General features: G+C 38.2%; 1 protein-coding gene across 2 annotated transcripts in view; it reads right to left on the bottom strand.

Moving 5' to 3' along the window:
- tmem108 (transmembrane protein 108) overlaps positions 1–22,178 on the bottom strand; it is a 333,338-nt gene that overhangs the window by 141,326 nt on the left and 169,834 nt on the right. For both annotated transcript variants that reach the window (XM_028804027.2, XM_028804025.2), the window contains one exon: positions 1,381–1,466. In XM_028804027.2, the coding sequence (XP_028659860.1) occupies positions 1,381–1,420 (40 nt within the window). In that variant the 5' untranslated portion in view covers positions 1,421–1,466. The remainder of the gene's footprint in view (positions 1–1,380; positions 1,467–22,178) is intronic.

The raw sequence follows: 22,178 nt of genomic DNA, 5'->3' as shown, positions 1-22,178 counted from the left end.
ATTTCCAAGACGCAAACCACTGTTAAGCAAAAAGAACATTAGGGCTCGTCTCAATTTTGCTAAGAAACATCTCAATGATTGCCAAGACTTTTGGGAAAATACCTTGTGGACTGATGAGACAAAAGTTGAACTTTTTGGAAGGCAAATGTCCCGTTACATCTGGCGTAAAAGGAACACAGCATTTCAGAAAAAGAACATCATACCAACAGTAAAATATGGTGGTGGTAGTGTGATGGTCTGGGGTTGTTTTGCTGCTTCAGGACCTGGAAGGCTTGCTGTGATAGATGGAACCATGAATTCTACTGTCTACCAAAAAATCCTGAAGGAGAATGTCCGGCCATCTGTTCGTCAACTCAAGTTGAAGCGATCTTGGGTGCTGCAACAGGACAATGACCCAAAACACACCAGCAAATCCACCTCTGAATGGCTGAAGAAAAACAAAATGAAGACTTTGGAGTGGCCTAGTCAAAGTCCTGACCTGAATCCAATTGAGATGCTATGGCATGACCTTAAAAAGGCGGTTCATGCTAGAAAACCCTCAAATAAAGCTGAATTACAACAATTTTGCAAAGATGAGTGGGCCAAAATTCCTCCAGAGCGCTGTAAAAGACTCATTGCAAGTTATCGCAAACGCTTGATTGCAGTTATTGCTGCTAAGGGTGGCCCAACCAGTTATTAGGTTCAGGGGGCAATTACTTTTTCACACAGGGCCATGTAGGTTTGGATTTTTTTTTCTCCCTAAATAATAAAAACCACCATTTACAAACTGCATTTTGTGTTTACTTGTGTTATATTTGACTAATGGTTAAATGTGTTTGATGATCAGAAACATTTTGTGTGACAAACATGCAAAAGAATAAGAAATCAGGAAGGGGGCAAATAGTTTTTCACACCACTGTATAAATGGTACATGGGTGAGGAACAGTGTTAAATAGTTTATTCTGAAATATACATTGTATTATAAAACACCTAATGATATCTATTATGATTGAAATGCTAAAACAGGGACTGGGTTACTAAGCTGTGTGTTTCAATTAATCAGGCATTAGACAGACTCCAGATCCCCACAACAATGCATGGGAATCTCCCTCAGACTCCCCATTCTCTCATCTCTTAAAACCATTTACCAGAGATCATGGTGCTAGCATTGCACGTTGATAATATAAATAAGAACTGCAGTGTACTCTGTACATGTAACTATAAACGTAAACTTGAATATGCAAATTCAGAAAAAGAATGAAGACCATCAGGGTACACTGATTACTTTGGAGTTTCTGTCAGTTTAATTTCCCGCCTTGTATTTAGCCTTGCTGAGATAAGCTAATATTCACACTTTGTCCTTAACAACAGATAAAGGCTGACAAAATACATCACACTTACTAAGCAGTAGGCAACAGAGGACCTGTGAACTTTTCTTCATGGTATCATCTGATCCTGCTTCTCTGATACTTCACTCATGATTCTCTCTGTTGAGAAAACATAATAAAAGATATTTACTGTAGCAGGGACACTACATGATGTCAAAAAATCAATACTTTACTGCATGTGTACTGTCTGTTTCGAAGTTTCATTGTTCTCCACATTTATTATAATTTTACAATGTGAAATGTGAAACTAACTAGGTCAAATTCTATGAATAAACTAGACACTAACACTGAGAATTTACATTACTTCAGTATAATAATCTCACTTAGTATATTTGGCTTTACCTTAATATGCAGAGTAAGCAGTAATGTTTCTTCACTAAGAGCCTGATGTTATGCATTGAAAGTGTACAAATTCCTCAGTAATTTAACATAATATTTATAAGAACTTTGTCTTTATAAGCATTTTTTTTTTCAATTTTCCATCAAACTCTCTGTTCCTTATCTAGAAAAATACAGCTTTTTGTAGTACGTGAAATCGTCTTCATGCCTGGTGCTGTAGGACTATTTCCAGCTCAAGGCTGAATTGGCCCTGCAGTGTTCTAAGTTTCCCTGTGGGTATGTGTGCATATGTGCAACCTGAACTTTATAGTTTAGCAATGGGGCTTGATGACTAGAGTCCCTTATTTGTATTAATAAAATGAAGTTTATTATTATTATTATTTTTTTAAATGCATCATGTGTTTGGTTTGAGCTTTTCCCAGTAAAGGCTATGTAGTACACTCAAGCAAAAAGGTACAAAAAGTCTAGTATCATTTGCTCTTTTAAAGGGTGGCTACAGTAATTGGGGAAAAAAAATAAAACAGATCAATACAAGGTATGCACTGAGAGCAAGATATTCTGTTGACTGACATTTTCATTCACCGCCTATGAGGAGCCATATGACGGTGCTACAATTGAGCAAGTCATCAAGGAAGTCTGGGCCTCGGCTGGAAAGGACAGGTATGTAGAAAAGCTTGCTTCAGTCGTTTGTCAGCTTCATGCGGATCTGAAAACACCTAAGCGCATGATGTTAGCACCGCTACTGGACAGCTTCCAAGTCTTGTGTTCCAGTCATGCGGTGTGTGTAGTCTGCACATTCTGTCAGTTTTATTATGGCTTGTTCTTTTCCATGTCAAAACTGTTTGATTCCAAACGTGTGGTGTTCCTTTTGCAATTGAGGCACTTCATAGCCAAACACTTGATTATTTAATGTTTAAATCTGTTTTGCTGTATTTTGACAGATGATTATCATGTCAGGGGGTATCACAATGGTTTAGTGCCAGGCGAGACAGACTAGCTGCCAACATTCATCCAATTGTTTAATTGAATTCTTGGTATGTGAATGGTACATGAATTTGCATGTCTTGCTAGTGATTTGAAAAAGAGGTACAAACATTATTAGCTAAGTAAATTAATGTAAATGTTGTAAAAGTCTGAGCACATAAATGAAAATTCTAATAAGGCTCCAGCAAAATTTTTATGCAAAAGACACCAGTGAGAGGAAGTGATACGATAAAAATAAAATGATCCTTAAATATGGCATCACATTTTATTTTAACTTAGTATAACAATTTCAATTTCAGTACATCGCATACACTTCGCATGTAAAAATAACATCATTTAACAAATAATGTCATAAATACTACATTATGTATTGTTGTCCCTACATGTTGCTCCACATCTTCTTTTAAATGTACCTCGGTGCAGAGCCTTGTAATTTACCTGAAAAGCTAATGCTAGGGGGAAACAGCTTCATTCTGTTAAAATTCAGGTTACCCTCATGAGATATTTTAAAATGACTTCCTCTAATGTAAGATGGTATAAGAATGAAAAGAAAGAGAGTACTGAATAAATTTTACCATAGTATGTTTGGATCAAACTAGTAGTATGAATAGTACTGCCAAGCAAACTCTCTTCTTCTTTGTTAGCCTGCAGTAATGAAAAGATGTTACATACAGGGCTTGTTCCTACCATAATGAACACATTTCAGGTTGTTTGGAAGATGTTGGTGGAGAGACCAGCCTGAGTAACATGAAGAATAAGAAAAGCATGGCAGTGAGCAAAAAAGTAAGTCACTGTGTGACTTGGGTACAAGAATAGATACAGTGCATCTGGAAAGTATTCACAGCGCATCACTTTTTCCACATTTTGTTATGTTACAGCCTTATTCCAAAATGGATTAAATTCATTTTTTTCCTCAGAATTCTACACACAACACCCCATAATGACAATGTGAAAAAGTTTACTTGAGGTTTTTGCAAATTTATTAAAAATAAAAAAACTGAGAAATCACATGTACATAAGTATTCACAGCCTTTGCTCAATACTTTGTCGATGCACCTTTGGCAGCAATTACAGTCTCAAGTCTTTTTGAATATGATGCCACAAGCTTGGCACACCTATCCTTGGCCAGTTTCGCCCATTCCTCTTTGCAGCACCTCTCAAGCTCCATCAGGTTGGATGGGAAGCGTCGGTGCACAGCCATTTTAAGATCTCACCAGAGATGTTCAATCGGATTCAAGTCTGGGCTCTGGCTGGGCCACTCAAGGACATTCACAGAGTTGTCCTGAAGCCACTCCTTTGATATCTTGGCTGTGTGCTTAGGGTCGTTGTCCTGCTGAAAGATGAACCGTCGCCCCAGTCTGAGGTCAAGAGCACTCTGGAGCAGGTTTGAAGCACCATGCTTCAATGTAGGGATGGTATTGGCCTGGTGATGAGCGGTGCCTGGTTTCCTCCAAACGTGACGCCTGGCATTCACACCAAAGAGTTCAATCTTTTTCTCATCAGACCAGAGAATTTTCTTTCTCATGGTCTGAGAGTCCTTCAGGTGCCTTTTGGCAAACTCCAGGTGGGTTGTCATGTGCCTTTTACTAAGGAGTGGCTTCCGTCCGGCCACTCTACCATACAGGCCTAATTGGTGGATTGCTGCAGAGATGGTTGTCCTTCTGGAAGGTTCTCCTCTCTCCACAGAGGACCTCTGGAGCTCTGACAGAGTGGCCATCGGGTTCTTGGTCACCTCCCTGACTAAGGCCCTTCTCCCCCGATCGCTCAGTTTAGATGGCCGGCCAGCTCTAGGATGAGTCCTGGTTGTTTCGAACTTCTTCCACTTAAGGATGATGGAGGCCACTGTGCTCATTGGGACCTTCAAAGCAGCAGAAATTTTTCTGTAACCTTCCCCAGATTTGTGCCTCGAGACAATCCTGTCTTGGAGGTCTACAGACAATTCCCTTGACTTCATGCTTGGTTTGTGCTCTGACATGAACTGTCAACTGTGGGACCTTATATAGACAGGTGTGTGCCTTTCCAAATCATGTCCAATCAACTGAATTTACCACAAGTGGACTCCAATTAAGCTGCAGAAACATCTCAAGGATGATCAGGGGAAACAGGATGCACCTGAGCTCAATTTTGAGCTTCATGGCAAAGGCTGTGAATACTTATGTACATGTGCTTTCTCAATTTTTTTTATTTTTAATAAATTTGCAAAAATCTCAAGTAAACTTTTTTCACGTTGTCATTATGGGGTGTTGTGTGTAGAATTCTGAGTAAAAAAATGAATTTAATCCATTTTGGAATAAGGCTGTAACATAACAAAATGTGGAAAAAGTGATGCGCTGTGAATACTTTCCGGATGCACTGTACATGACTACAGAAGGAAACAATAAAGAGTGAATGATGGATTTTCTCACTTTACTATGATATGATAATTTCTCTGATTTAATTAATTTGGAAAAACTCCACAGAAGAGAATTATTAAAAAAACAGTCACATTTTAATCAAACATCCATCCATCCATCCATTTTGAAACTCTGCTTACTTATTTGCAGGCATTTTTTTATGTTGACTTTCTACATTTTGATTTTTTCTGAATTCCTGTCATTACAAGAATATTTTCAACATTTGTGTTCCGATAGATAACACAATATCTCTGAATACAGAAATACTTGATAATACAATTGAATATAAACTGCTCAGAAAAATTAAAGGAACACTTTGAAAACACATCAGATCTCAATAGGAAAAAAAAATCATGCTGGATATCCATACTGATATGGGCTGGGTAATGTTTTTGGAATGAAAGGATGCCACATCGTTTGATGGAAATGAAAATGATCAACCTACAGAGGGCTGAATTTAAAGACACCCCATGATGCGGCAGGCTAGTCCATTTTGCTGAAATTTCATTGCAGCAACTCCAGGTCGTACTCAGTAGTTTGTATGGCCTCCCACGTGCTTGTATGCGTGCCTGACAATGTCGGGGTATGCTCCTAATGAGATGACAGATGGTGTCTTGGGGGATCTCCTCCCAGATCTGGACCAGAGCATCACTGAGCTCCTGGACAGTCTGAGGTGTAACCTGGCGGAGTCGGATGGACCGAAACATAATGTCCCAGAGGTGTTCTATTGGATTTAGGTAAGGCGAACTTGGGGGCCAGTCAATGGCATCAATTTCTTCATCCTCCAGGAACTGCCTGCATACTCTCGCCACTTGAGGCTGGACATTGTTGTGCACTTGGAGAAACCCAGGACCCACTGCACCAGCATAGGGTCTGACAATGGGTCCTAGGATTTCATCCCGATACCTAATTGAAGTCAAGGTGCCATTGTCTAGCCTGTAGAGGTCTGTGCGTCCATCCATGGATATGCCTCCTCAGACCATCACTGACCCACCACCAAACCAGTCATGCTGAACGATGTTACAGGCAGTTTAACGTTCTCCACGGCTTCTCCAGACCTTTTCACGTCTGTCACATGTGCTCAGGGTGAACCTGCTCTCATTTGTGAAATGCACAGGGCACCAGTGGTGGATCTGCCAATTTTCGTGTTCTATGTCAAATGCCAGTAAAGCTCCCTGGTGCCGGGCAGTGAACACAAGGCCCATTAGAAGACGTTAGGCCCTCAGGCCAACCTCATGAAGTCTGTTTCTGATTGTTTGGTCAGAGACATTCACACCAGTGGCCTACTGGAGGTCATTTTGTAGGGCTCTGGCAGTGCTCATCCTGTTCAAAGGAGCAGATACCGGTCCTGCTGATAGGTTAAGGACCTTCTACAGCCCTGTCCAGCTCTCCTAGAGTAACTGCCTGTCTCCTGGAACCTCCTCCACGCCCTTGAGACTGTGCTGGGAGACGCAGCAAACTTTCTGGCAATGGAAAGTATTGATGTGTCATCCTGGAGAAGTTGGACTACCTGTGCAACCACTATAGGGTCCAGGTATCGCCTCATGCTACCAGTAGTAACAAATGCAAAACTAGTGAAAAAACAGTCAGAAAAGATAAGGAGGGAAAAATGTCATTGGCCTCCACCTGTTAAACCATTCCTGTTTTGGGGGTCGTCTTATTGTTGCCCCTCTAGTGCACCTGTTGTTAATTTCATTAACACCAAAGCAGCTGAAACTGATTAACAATCCCCTCTGCTATTTAACTGACCAGATCAATAGCCCAGAAGTTTCTTTGACTTTGACTCTGATTAAAAAGTGTTCCTATAATTTTTTTGCAGTTTATATTTTGAGGGCTAACAAAATATTTACCATCCCTCCAATTTTTTAGTATGATTATCCAGTATTTGGACATGGAGAGATTAATTCTTTCACTGCAATACCAATCACAAGGTACAAAGATTTCCAGGATCGCACATGCCAGTCTTTTACAAGCCACAATTATGCACAACACTAGGCACATTTCAATATCATTCAGCATATATGTTGTCTGTGTAAGAAAATCTTCCAAAGGAAAACTATACAAACACAGGGAGAACATGCAAACTCTGCACAGATAGCATCCCATCTGTGTATCTATCAGCCTGAAATCTCGGCAGTGAGAGGCAGCACAACTGCCGTTATTGATAAACAGGCAGTGTGTAATAGTGGTTAGGACACCAGACTTTATATCAGAAGACTGCTAACTCAATCCCTGCTTGGAACCTACAGTACTGTGTGATACCAAGTAAGTCATTTAACATGTCCATGCGCCAAATGCAAAGATAAACAAGTATGCAAAGAGTTATATTGTATCCTGAATTCATAAGCTGCCTTGGATAAATGTGTCTGCCAAATATTGAAGACTAATAATTAATCCAAAAAAATAATATATTGTGCAGTAGCATTTTACAAACATCATTATTCACAAGCTGTTAGGTGTCAAATAATTTGCTAAGGTAATTTTCCTTCTGCATTTCTTACTCTCTAATCCTTTAGAAACCAGTGAAACTCTTGATTAAACTTTATGCAAATATAAGTAAATACTCTTCTTGCCAGACTCATGGCATCTGGCATTTATTAACCGATTTTAATAAATAATTAAATACCATGCAGCATTACTTTAACAATTTAATTATAAAAATACGTACATTAATTTATAATCTTTTTAAATTCTAACATGGACTAACAGCTGCTTATCTGAATATCTGGAAATATTTTCATCAACATTTGCTGGACAGCAGCATATGAGGCTGCAGTACTTGTTCTGCCCTTATGTCACATACTGTACATTCTTATTTTCAAGTTTTTCCTTATCTCATTTTGGCTCTGATACTTTCCAGCGACATCCAACCACACACCCTGACTGGCATCTCTCCCTATATTCATAAAAATGATGTTTCAACTTGAGCCAAGGTCTTCCTTTACTCATTTTGCCTTGTGAGTGATTTTCTGCTTTTCTAAACTTTCACTGTTCCTTATGACATCAACTTAAAGATTTGTTATTTTTTTCTTGCTTGCCATTGTATCACTGATTCTTCTTGTCTAAAAACTCATGAGAAAACCATTCTTCAGTGTCACCATATTAAGTGGACATTTGCTTGTATAAATTCAGGGGATAATTTATTCCAGAACAATGCATAATGCTAATAATGAAAGGCACATGATTTCACAGAAAAATATTTAAAATCTTTTAATACAGAACAATATGCTGCTTACATGCTGATTTAAAGCAGATAAGGCTCCATATCTTAGTAGCACTACTTCATTATCAAAAAATTCCTGGTCAAGGCCAAGCATTTTTACTTTGTATGAAACCACCTATGTCACAATCCAAAGCCAGGCATGATGAGTTCCTTGAAACAGTTTTAGGTACAAGATGAATACCAAATTATTGTGCATTACAACTGTATAGCAGTCAAGAAAAGATTAATTAATCACTGTCCAAATTACTGGACTTGGGTAGACTCGCACAGAACTTCTAACTATGGAACTACTCATTTCACTATAGTTTTAGAAGCTGCTGCTTATACCAGTTAATGTAGCACTAGCAGGAAAGCTGTCACCCAAGAAGCAATCATTTCAAGTTTACACTTTACATGGAGAAATTGAAATTTGATGTACACACCTTCCAATATACATTAACGAAGAACTGAAAGAGTATTTCTAATAAGGCCACAAGACTCTTAAGAATTACTGCGCCATTCCCGGTTACAGCAGAAATCAGTTGCTTTCCTTTATGTAGAGTGAAATCAAGATGAAGGTTCACACTTTAAAAGCATATGCAGTCGGAGAGCCAAATCTCTGAGGCAGATTATTGCATTTAACACCCATCTGTTAGCTTTGTGAGGCTGCTTTGAAAAACCACAGCTGGATGCTGAGGTGGTAATTATCATCAAAGAAATGACAGAGCAGATCAAATTCTCCATTGAAAGGTCAGCTTCCCCTTAACAATTAACACAAAAGACAATATGTATTTGTGCTTTATGAAAACAATATCTGCGCTATTAACAATTAAAGCATTTGGAATACATCGGTAAATATTTGTCTCATTTTAATAGTGTAATAAACTGAAACCATGACATCAATGCAAATCAGAATGTGCCGCCATGTGTTTTGTTTAGTTCACTAAATATTCAGTGATATTAAGGACAGACCTCAAAGCAAAGGCTATTACTCCACCATTAACAGTTTGTCCTTATGATAAAGCACTTGACAAAAAAAAGCTATAACACATAAGTATGAATAACGTTATAACAGTTGCACAAGTGGAAACAAGAACACAGTATTAACAGAAAAAGGGAACTTTATAAAATAAGAATAATTTGATACTAGAGACAATTAAACACTATAAGGCCAAGCAAAATCCTTTAAAGAAAGTTAATATAGGCAAAAAGGAGGAATAATGAGTCTTCATTTAAATGTTAGAATTGATGGACTTTTGTGACCAGAACTACAAACTGAATAGAAGCAACAAGAATAATTCAGACTTCAACAAAATTTGTGTAGTAAGGATTATCATAGATTATAGATATCAAGGATGTTTCCCCTTATTTTCCAAACATCCATTCATCTATTTATCCATTTTTTAATCCAATTCTCCAGTTCAGGGATGGACAGTGTTGGTGCTAATTCTAGTAGTATAAGGCACAAGGAGGAAATCAACGCTGAACAGGGAGCCAGTCCATCACAATGTAAATGGTGTGTGAAGCCTGGGACTCAAACCGAGCACTCTGGTCTGTAGGGAAATAGTGATAACCACAATAGTATTGCAGTGTCCTGTTTTACAAATAAAGGGCCTTTAGACGGTATTTTTAACACATTCATTTATATATTTATAATATCTTTATACATAATATGTTACCGTGGCTGTTCGTTTGTCTGACCAGGATTTTAAATCACCTGTAGCTTGCAAACCGTTTGACCTATTGACCTGAAATTTGGTACACATATACTACGTGACCTCTACTATCCACTTTCGGGGTGATAATTGACCTCCAAGGTTATTCCTCTTTTAATTTTTATTTTATTTTATTGTAGAATCAACTCTCAGCAGTGGCCACAGGGCGGCCATGCGGTGCATATGTATGGGTGCCATTTTCATTTCCTAAAACCTTCACCATCAGTTCCCCTACCTCTTCATATCTTAAATTTTTCTTGAGGCAGAATTAAGACTTAAGTGCCAGCTTAAGTGAAAAATTAAAGAAAACTAATACTAAGTAATTGCAACACAAACACTGACTTAATCAGTTTTAACGCGAAAAGATGCCGACAAAAGAAGAGAAGAAGTGGGCAGCTAGGGTGAAGAAAAGAAGAGCTGCTCAGAAAGCAGCTAGCGCATCAACCTGTGAGCAAACGAATGCTGAACCTACAGAGAAAAAGTATGAAAACTATGAATGCTCAAGTCAAGTGTATTCACTGCACATTATCGTTACTGGTATATATACAGTATATTCGTAGTTAGCTACATCTCTGCAAAAGATTCGATCTGGGAGCCCAGGAAAAACTAAAATGAAAAAGGCAAAGGACTCCAGATGTGTCAAAGAGTGTTCTTGTTTCTGTAGGGGACCAGCATCAGCAGATGGGCACACCCTGGGTGAAGTGTATGCCAGCAGGAAGCAATTCTGTAAAATAAGATCACAACCAAGGAGTGACATATCCCTTTTGGTCATGTGACCCAAGACCTATATAAAAGTGTAACTCTGGAAAAACAGTTTGGTTTACTTCCTGCATTTAAGAAAGAAAGAAATTCCATCTAGTAAGGGCTTGTGGCGTATCGCTTTCTTTAATAAGGAAATCCTGCTCTAAAATCAAGGCATTGACTACTCCAAGCTTAAGTGAGCATCAGCTAGTGAAGTGTAAGTTCATATATTTAAATAGTGCTACGTTACTGGGGAAAATACAGACTTTGGTTGTGATTCCACTCTTCATTATACTACATTTGTTCCTAATAAAGACATCCATTATGTTTGGTAAGAAGACTATACTGAAAAGTCTTACAATCTGGTTGCTTGAGAACCACTAAACCACCATATGTACGAGTAAATATAAGTATTTTAGTGTTTACTTGGCATTGCACAGTGAGTTAAAAGCAAACATTAAATAGGGAGCTTTTCAGGCTTAAAGTCCAATGCCTTATACACTGGACTACACTAAGTACCTCCTGCATATGTGATAAGCATTATTGACAGGTTTTCTGAGATCTTGGTGTTGACCACTTTGTAAGTTAAAAGCGTAGTTTTATAGATGATTGTGTGTATCTGACAGGAAGCCAATATTGTTAAGCTAACTGAAGCTCCAAAGCTTTTTGTTTTATTTCTTGACATGACAGAATGAAACCCAAATAGAATTCAAAGTTGTTCAAAGTATAGCTGAAATATTATACAATAGAAAAAAGAGCCTTTACGAATTAGAACTTCTTTGCTCTTAGAAAGTCATCATTGACAGACAGATCAAAGTGCTGTTTCTTCTTCCAGATCTCCTCATTGTGTGATTTCTGCTCTTTTTGCCTGTCAATATGTCACAGAAATGATTGTAACAGCATCTTTGACAACTACATGATTACTTTGATTACAGTAAGATTTCTCTATTTTTTATCTACTCTCTATATATAAAATCCTAAGCCTAAAAGAGCAACTGTGACGTTTTTAATGTCACATTTTTTGTCACACTTTAAATCAGGCTTATTTTAAAACCTGCATATAAATGTTTGGTATCATTCTTTTCAGAATTTATCGAACTTTAATGTGATGTTGTTAGATTTTCAGATTCTTATTCTATTTTTAAATTATAAACTAAAAAATATCAAGAACTCACGTCTCACGAGACAAGACTTTGTGCCAAAAGATTTAAGCACACCCGGGGCTGGAAATAAAACGCAAGCAGTAGGACAGCTGCTGTACAGGCTTTTAAATGTTCGAAGTGCCGCACAAGATGCGGATCACATGGCATGGCAGCATCAGCAATCCAGCAGCTGATCGAGCAAAGAGGAGGTAAAAAAAACTGTATTTGTTTCCCATTGTAGCACTGTTTAAGAGGGTGTTTCGGAGGGGGGACTGTGTCTTCTTGGGGTGCGTTCAGCCCCCCTCATCACAACGTGAGTGGCAGAGACACAAAGTGGCTGGTGAGCGAAGCAAGCAGGGGGGAACCCCCTAGTTTAGCCATAAACTCACAAGACAAATATGATTCACCCAGTACATTACTCTTAACTACATAGTAATGTGATTTTACCAATACATATTGCACGTAAATATTTATTATGTGGAATGAGGTAGAAGAATCATGTTTCATTGAAATATGTATATTGTCCTTCACTGAATGTGCTGTACTTGGATCACAAATGTGTACAAAAATGGTACTTATATGCTTCATTTCCTGAAGTTTCACTATTTCAAGGAACAGAAACTGGAGGAATGTCCCCAAAATCATTGTTTTGAAGAACAACAGTCAGTGTAAAGGGTTGCAACTTTTTCATTAAACATTTTGTACTATTTTCTATGTAATTTGTTTGTAGTTATCTGTGTCTATAAAGGCACAGTGCACAACAAGAAAAGAATGGTATAAAAAGTACTATTAATTCACAGCTATCTCTGTTTCCAAAATACAAGCCTATTTGAAAACTTTTACAACAACTCAAACCTGACTTCTCTTAATATACATTTTGCTGAAGATAAGCATACAAGACATTTAATTTGCACCATGTATAAAAAAATAATATTGACCATATTGCGTCAGTAATTATTCACCCGACTGGTTAAACCTCAGCTCAAGAAAAATAATCTTGACTCTTCTCTCTCTGACTACTTTAGACCTATTTCTAACCTGCCTTTCTTAAGTAAAATTCTAGAAAAGGCAGTTTTTAAGCAGCTAAATAATTATTTGATTAAACATTCTATTCCTGACAAGTTTCAGTCAGATTTTAGAACAAATCAGAGTACAGACTGCACTGGTTAAAGTACTAAATAATACGTGGGTTAATGTGGAGTCCGTATACCGGTTCTTGTTCTCTTAGACTTGAGTGCAGCATGTGACTCCATAGACCACAGTATTCTTATAAATCACTTTAGACAATGGGTGGCCTTCTTAAATTGGTTTCAGTCTTATTTAACAGGTAGAAAATTCTTTGTTAGTTGTGGGGATTATACTTCTGAAATCTATGATGTTGTATATGGTGTACCACAAGGATCTATTTTGGGTCTGCTGCTTTTTTCAGTCTACATTGTTTCAAAATAGAAGGTGAGCTACCACTGCTATGCAGATGACATTTGGCTTTATATATCAATAGTGTGTGATGACCAGGGCCGGATTTTCCTATAGGCTAACTAGGCTTCAGCCTAGGGCCTCAAGATTAAGAGGGGCCTACATTCAAATTGTTAGCAAAATTTTATTATCTCTCATGTAATTTACAAACTTAAAAATGGAAGGTGAAAGGGCCTCATAAGTGGAATAGCCTAGGGCCTCTTTTCATATAAATCCGGCCCTGGTGATGACCCTGATGCTCTTGACTCTCTGATCCAAAGCCCTATTAGGACGTCCATATGGATGAGTAGTAACTAACTTTCTCAAACTAAATAAGGAAAAAACAGAAATCTTAGTTACTGGCAAATATGGAAATAGCAAGGGTAGTAGAAGTAAACTTGATCCCTTAAGTTTAAAAGTCAAAGCAGAGGTAAAGAATTTAGAGGAAATCATTGACTCTGACCTAAACTGTAAATTGCATATTAACCAGATTACTAGGACTACATTTTTTCACTTAAGGAATATAGCAAAAGTTAGACCTCTTATAACATTACAAAACACTAAAAAATTAGTTCATGCTTTATTTTGTCATGTAGATTACTGTAATGCATACCTAACAGGGCTACCTAAAAAAGACATCAGTCAGTTTCAATTAGTGCTGAAAGAGGCAGCTGGAATTTTAAGTAGAAAAAGAAAATCTGAGCACATCTCACCAGTTTTACCATTGTTTCATTGGTTACCCATGTCATTTAAAACTGATTTTAAAATACTACTAATGTTGTATAAAGCCTTAAATAATCATGCCCCTTCCTATATTTTAGAATGCCTGTCCCCCTACACTACAATTCTTAACTTTAGATCTTCTAAAGGTAGTCTGCTTAAAATTATAAGATCCAAGCTTAAAAGAAGTGGTGTTATGGAACTAAAATCTGGAATACTTTGCCAATAGTAATTCAGCAGGCTAATGCTGTGGAACATTTTAAAAATTGCTATAAACATTATTTTAATTTAGCTTTTTCATAGCTACATTTAAGTTGTAGTCCTAATAGACTATATAAGCATAGAATTACATTATTTTTCTGGCATGTGTAATCTATAATAATAAAAGGCAAAGCCCTCACTGACTGACTGACTCACTCACTCACTGACTGACTCATCACTAATTCTCCAACTTCCCGTGTAGGTGGAAGGCTGAAATTTGGCAGGCTCATTCCTTACAGCTTACTTACAAAAGTTAGGCAGGTTTCATTTCGAAATTCAAAGCGTAATGGTCATAACTGGAACATATTTTTTGTCCATACACTGTAATGGAGGAGGCGGAGTCACGTATCGCGTCATCACGCCTCCTACGTAATCACGTGAACTAAAAACAAGGAAGACATTTACAGCACGAGTCACACGCGGGAACGAAGGTAAATGACGTTAATTTTTGACTGTCTTTTAATACTGTGTAAGCATACATATTAACACATGTGCAATTAAACGTGTACATTTACGGGGTGATTTCTCAGGCTTAAAAGCTCACCTTTTATCAAACGCGGGAAGAAAGGTAACTGACGTTGTTCACTGTCTTTTAATACTGTGTAACCATACATATTAACACATGTCCAATTAAACGTGTGCATTTACGGGGTGATTTCTCAGGCTTAAAAGCTCGCCTTTTACTAAAAAGGTAAATGCAAAACTATTTTCAATCAGTTTATTGAAACGCTCCCGTTAAGGATTGCAATAACATATTCGCAAGATAAAAGAACGAAGTGGGGGGAAATGGAGGAACAGCCACAAACAGTGAAGAGCAAAAAATTAATTAAACAATTGAGAACGGAGCGAGTTAAGCATACAAGCATGTTCATAAGGGAAACAAAGCACGGTGTAAAACGTAAGTTTAAATTAAGTTTATAGAAACGCTCCCGCTGCGGATTGCAATAACATATTCGCGAGATAAAAGTTTAATGAGAAGACACGAGGTATAAACGAACCACACGCCGTGGCGCAACGTTAGGGGCAACAGTTTCAACCATTCTATGATCTGCTTCTCGCAACTGAAAGACGGCACATGGCGGATGTTAGCCGACTTGCTGACCGCAACGTTAGGGGCTTCAACTATGGCGCTGACGCCACATCTCAGTGCCAACACTTTGCAGACTATACTTAAAAGACACGCCCTCCTCACTGGACAGTTAAAAAGACCAATCAAACTAACGATGACATCAAGTATTACCCAATCAAAAGTAGGAAAGGAGGCATCTTCATAAAATGCGTGTGGGATGATTTGCATGACACGCTGCTTTAAAAAAAAAATGATAAAAAAAATACGGGATAAATCCCGTCCAGTATTGATTCAAAACGGGACGCGCAATTTAATTCTCAAACGCGGCACGATTCCGTATTTTAAAGGACGGGTGGCAACCCTACAGTGCCAGGTAACCACCCATACAATCAGATTGTGATTCAGACTACCAATGCAATGAATGTAATTACCCCGATCTACATACAAGGCGAAAGTCTTGCAACATTCAAAGATGATGGTTTGGGATAATTACTACTTATTAAGTACACCATGGAACATAAAAGAGCTTATGAAGCCTTGAACCGAAAAAAGCAAGATCTCAGAGATCGTAAAAAAAAAAAAAGGAGGTAATGTCGTTTTACTCGCTGTAGATTTTAGTCAAACATTACCAGTTATTCCACGAGGGAGACCAGCAGATGAACTCAACGCGTGTTTAAAATCCATGCTTCTCCCACGGTCGGTTATATGTCGCGTGTTCTCGGGTGGGTACACCAAAAAATTTATACATTTAAGCATGTAATGGGAAAACAAAAAATGAGGTATACCCGAAGGCACTGCAGTAGTACTCAATGTAACTTTACTTCTTAAATGTTAATGTTTTACTGTTTAATAATTTATACGCTTCTTATATATTGTTCAAATTCTTTTATCAAAATACCAGTGACAGCGCAATGCACGATAACATGGAGTGAATACACCATACGCATCTGCCCACAGCCGCCCTGGTGTGCGCAGATAGGAGTTGATTCTAAAATAAAATAAACATAAAAAGAGTAATACAATCATCACCCATAAAGCGGATAGCAGACGTGACGTATTATATGTGTACCACATTTCAAGTCAATAGGTGAAACGATTTGCAAGCTACAGGTGATTTCAAATCCTGGACAGACCAACGAAGAGCCACGGTAGCAAATTATAGAAGAAGATTTTACTGTTTAATAATTTATATTTATATGAAATGTGCTTCTTATATATTACTTCATATTCTCATATGATAATGATGTTAATGTTGTTTATATTGATTTCTATGTTATTGTAAGTGCATCTATGTGTTTATATGTATGTATGTATGTATGTATGTGTGTATATATATATATATATATATATATATATATATATAAAAATATATATATAAAAAATATATGTGTATATGTATATATAATATATCTGTATATGTGTGTATATGTGTGTGTATATGTGTATATGTATATATATATGACAGCAACACTCATAACAATGACAACATAATTACATTGACAATCATGTTACGTTATTTTTAAAATGTTTCCTTTACTTTTTCATAACCTCTTTAACACACTACTTCTCCGCTGCGAAGCGCGGGTATTTTGCTAGTCTTTAATAATCTCTACTTTTCTCTGCTCTCCCGTTTTTTCCTTGTTCTTCTCTAATGGTGATTTAGATCACCATCACCTGATCAAGGTACCATGCAGTCACCTGTGATGCTTGAAAGAAAGCGAGTATCTTACCTGCTCACGCGACCGACTCTAATATGAGTCCTGGAAACAAATAGGAATGAACAAAAAATATTTGTATTGGGGAGAAAGCCCAGTAGGATGTGTGCGGTCTTTCGGCCTTGTAACCCCTGCAGATTTTTTTTTTTCTCCAGCGTAACTGGAGGTTTTTGTTTTGTTTTGTTTTTTTTCATCTGACCTTACTACAGAACTCATCTTTAGAGACTTACATCATAGTATTGTATATAAGGACGCTGCTCTTCTACTTGATATATACCTGTATATTTTTTTAAGATTGTATAGATTTGGTTTTTCTTTGTTACTTATTCTTTAATAATATTGCCAAATCTTATTTGAGGGTGGCACTGTGGCACAGTGGTAGCACTGCTGCCTCGCAGTTAGGAGTCCTGGGTTCACTTCCTGGGTCCTCCCTGCATGGAGTTTGCATGTTCTCCCCTTGTCTGCGTGGGTTTCCTTCAAGTACTCTGGTTTCCTCCCACAGTCCAAAGACATGCAGGTTAGGTGGACTGGCGATCCTAAATTGTCCCTGGTCTGGGTGTTTGTGTGCCCTGCGGTGGGCTGGCGCCCTGCCCGGGGTTTGTTTCCTGCCTTGCGCCCTGTGTTGGCTGGGATTGGCTCCAGCAGACCGCCGTGACCCTGTAGTTAGAGGGTTGGATAATGGATGGATGGATCTAATTTGATTTTCTTTTCTTGTAACTTTCGCTGTGACATCCTGTAGAGCACTTTGAGCTGCACTGTTATATAAATGTTGTTGTTGTTGTTGTTGTTGAGCTATGGTAAGTATAAATAAACATCTGCACTCATGGGTAAATAAATCCATGGAACAATGTTGGACAACTAGTTATAAAGTGAATTTTTTGACATTTTCAAAATGTATTTATTCTTGTTATGCAATCATTTTGCAAGTATTCATGAAAAGGATTAGCACTCTTAGTGCATATGTATGATTAGAATCAAGTAACAAAACAGCTTCAGTACATTTGATGAGTGTTTATCAAATTAACATTTTGACCAGCCATTAATTAAAGAATTACATACACATTCAGTACAGTATCTATATACTACCTTTAAATATTTTATGAAAGAAAATTTTCATTTAAAGGTTTAATATTTTGTATTACACAGTTCACAACGATACTCCAGATGTCAATATATAGCACTGGTGTTAGTTTTCTTGAATTATACATATTGACATAGATGCAGGGGAGTGGGGTTTACAGCAGTCCTGGTTCAATGCTAGAGAAAAGCTGCAAAGGTAAAAATGACACTGTCTCTTTTTTTCCATTTAGTGTTTCTGTAAGAAGATCAAATCAAAGGCATACCACATAACTGCTAAATACGCTATCTCTGTGTGGCACTAAAACCAAAATTAGTTTCTAGTACCTCTGTATTTTACTAACCAGTCTGCCAGTCAGCTTACAGTTCTGACTGCCTTAATATAATGATAAAATTCCATGAAACATAAGTGTAATGATTATCCCTTCCGATGTTCAAGTCTGCAGTATCTTTGCAACTTTATGCAAAGAACCTAACATAACCATCCAAGTAATGTACGGTATAAGTTTTTAAGCGAAATAGCAGCTATGGAGATCTTTTTTAGCATGACAGGAGCAAAGATGTAGGGATAGCAGTGTTTTCTAACAGTTTATCTGTGGTAGCACACTTTTTGTAACCCAAAAAATCATAAGACAACATTCATCAACGACAAAAATATACATATGCTAAACTGTCCTAAGGGGTGGAAAAGGGGACAGCGAAAAAGCCGCTCTGAGATTGATATTCACAGACACAGTACAAAGTGAGAACTGTGGACGCATTTTCCAGCTGCTTCATCCTGTTGCCTACTCATACAGGCAGTTCTTTCTCTTCCTCACTCCAGAGACAAAGGCAGCTCTTGGCTCTGCAAGACTCGATGGCAAACATGTACCTGTGCAGATGGACCCCTGACACATCTCTGGGCTGCTAAAGTGCTCTCTAAGTGCTGTGTCTGCAAAATGGGCAATCGCAGAGCTGCTTTTATGTCGGCTTCTCCAGGTAGTCTTATCCTCTTCAGACAAGTCTCGACCACCTAAGTAGTGTGTCTCTTTCAGGGCAGGACCCAGTGGCACTACACTGTTATTTCCATGGCGCACCTTTAGAAAAACACTTGTGTAGAGTATAATCCTCAAGTCATTGATGGTGAAGATCAATTATGGATAGTATTTACAGAGTTTTAATTCATGCCCAATTAAATCAGTCTTTAGCAGTGCATTCAAAATCAGCAGTCATTTTGCTATACCAATCTGAGAGTTAATTAAATGGCCTTGTTTTCTTATTGCCTTCTTTTCACCTTGCCTTTTAGGAAGTCATTCAAATTCAGGTTGAACTTGCTCAAGTGTATTTTGTTAAAAGTTCAGGTTTAAGGTCACTGTTCATGTTTAAATTATGCCATTATTTTTTTTTATTTCTTTCTGTTGGTTCTACATTAAATTTGTGATTTATGTGTGTATTTACTTCATTATTTATGTATTAGTTTTATAATTACATGTTTTAATGTTAGATGCTATTAATCTTGATAATTACATACATTTATGCAATAAATTAATCATTTTTTTAATTGATTCCCAGCCCTAGAAAAAACATGTACGAGTTTGTGCATACCCTGATCATAAAATTATTTTCTTCTAACATTCCTGCCATTATAAACACAAATGTGATTATATGGTATGTCCACAGAAACCTATAGCCAGTGAAGTCTACCATAAAAAATGTTATGTGAGAAACCGAGACGAGGCAGAAGCAAAACAGTCCCCAACAAATATCAAAAGCCGGGATACTTCTGTAGACAGTGTTTGAAATCCATTGAGCATGAAACTTTTAGCAATGTCATTCTTGGAATCCTGAAACATGTTGAGGATTAGATTTAGCTGCTTTGAAAATTAAACTATTACGAAATGCAAAGAATGAAATAATTCCTCTTCAAAAGTATATATTAGGGTGGCATGGCAGTACAGTGGTTAGCATTTCCCAATCATTGTTATTGATCAGTCTGCATATTCCTCCTGCGTCTATATGGGGCGTCTACTGGTATGCTAGTTTCCTAACACATCCCTAAGATATGATAACTATAGTTGTCTGGTGTATTCAGCTCCTTGCAACACCAACACTATACCAAGAGTCCAATTTAAAACACTTATTCTGATCTAGAGGTTCTTGCATAGCTCTTCTCCTCAATATCTCCAGTCCCTGACATCATTCTCTCTACATTCCTACAAGAAATCTCTATTCTTTGATAGCCTTTCTGAACTGGACACTGCTTGCTCCTTAGTATTACAACAAGCTACCCATGAACATTTGAGTTTCGCCTAAACTAATGATGTTCAGGCACCTCTTAAAGACGCACCTCTTTACACTGCATCCTGGAAGTATTAAGCTTTCTGTCCCTCTGCTCCCCTCTGGGATATCTACTGTCAAACACCTTTGGCTTTGCTTGAATTCCAATTTTTCATCTGGCCTTTCATATACTGTAGAGCTAGACCTCTTGAGTTTTATTTAAAATTTTGTTCTTTATTGGTTGGTAACTAATATAAGCAAAATAGCCTTAATTCACTCTGGAAAGCCCTGCTGTAAATGTCTGCATGGTCTTTTACCAACAATCAGCTGCAGTAGCTGGACAGTGGTTGCGGCTGATGGAGAGACTCATTTCTCTATAGAGCACACTTTCGCATAGACAGAGATATACTTCTTTCTTGTCTTTAATAGATCTAATGCTGCACGCCAACCAGGGAATTTAGTAGCAGGCACATTAGTGCAACCCGAATTTGAGGACAGTTTTCTTGCTTGAGATGTTCTGGTCTCAATGAATGTAGGAATAGAAGGACCTTGCAGTGGTCTAAAGAGTCTGTTTAGAGTATGAAGTGCACTTCACTTATATTTTCTGCCTACAGTGCAATGAAATTTTTAATTGCTCATCTCAGAGGTTTTTTTTCCACCAAGTACTTTTTCTCACAGTACTTTTCAATCTCTCAAACCAAATCCATACGAATTTGATACAGGCATCTGCTAAATAAAGAATAACAACAAAATAACATATTACCTGTGTGTTAGTTCCAGTCTAATGTCTAATTCTACTATAATATACACAAACCCACAGGAGTCCTTTTTGCAACAAAACAATTTAGAATATGAGCAAATTAAAATTTACCTTATTTAATTTAATATATAATGAAAGCAAGTGGTAAATCAGTTGGCAGAAAGCATGCTGTTGGTATCTATTACACATTATCACTAAAGTATAAGAGTTTACATGTTGTCACACACATGCGCATGGGAAACAGCTGAAGGGCCTAAACACTAGTAATTCTATGCCAGGCCAGGGGGCGGTGGAGTGTACTGACTATCTCTCTCAGTCCCTTGCAGACCTTTCCCGGGAAATCCCGCCTCTTGCCGGCCCCAAGGATGACGTCACTTCCGGGCACGAGGACGCCACTCCCAGCTCCTGCAACGTTGACATCATTTCCTTTCCAGGCCTTTAAAACTGCCATCTTGCCTCAGTACAGGCAGTTCTGTTCTGGACTCTGATCTATACATATCGTGTACAAAAAAGAAGCAATTTTGCAGCCGAGCATATTATACAGGTGGCTGCCCCAACTCTTTATGATGTCTCTGACTCATTCTTGTTACAGTGGCGTAGTTGACAGGATACAACTTTCCCAGAAAAAAACGGGAAGGAACCTTGGATATACTCAGGTAGGAGAGTACCGGGGCCGTGTTTCCAGGTGTGTGGCGTGCTCAGCGGTCCAGAACGGCACGGTGCAGGCTTCGCTCCCACCAAGGGACAACGAGCCCCTAGTCCTACACAGGGCGAATGTGGAGGAGACCCACCGACGTGGGCTGGTTCCTGGGGGGAAAACGAAAAGGGCTTACTATGTTCTCTCAGAGGAGAGGACTGAGCCGCCCGTTGGGACCAAGGTCCCAGAGACATATGGGCTATCCCCAGACCAGCAGGTAAAACACCTACAAGCTTGGGAATATGATCCGGAGAGATCAACCCGGGAGCAAGCTTATGCTCTCTG

This window comes from Erpetoichthys calabaricus, chromosome 6, assembly GCF_900747795.2.
Source record: "Erpetoichthys calabaricus chromosome 6, fErpCal1.3, whole genome shotgun sequence".
In the NCBI taxonomy this organism is placed as follows: domain Eukaryota; kingdom Metazoa; phylum Chordata; class Cladistia; order Polypteriformes; family Polypteridae; genus Erpetoichthys; species Erpetoichthys calabaricus.
This window is presented reverse-complemented; position numbering and strand designations above follow the sequence as displayed.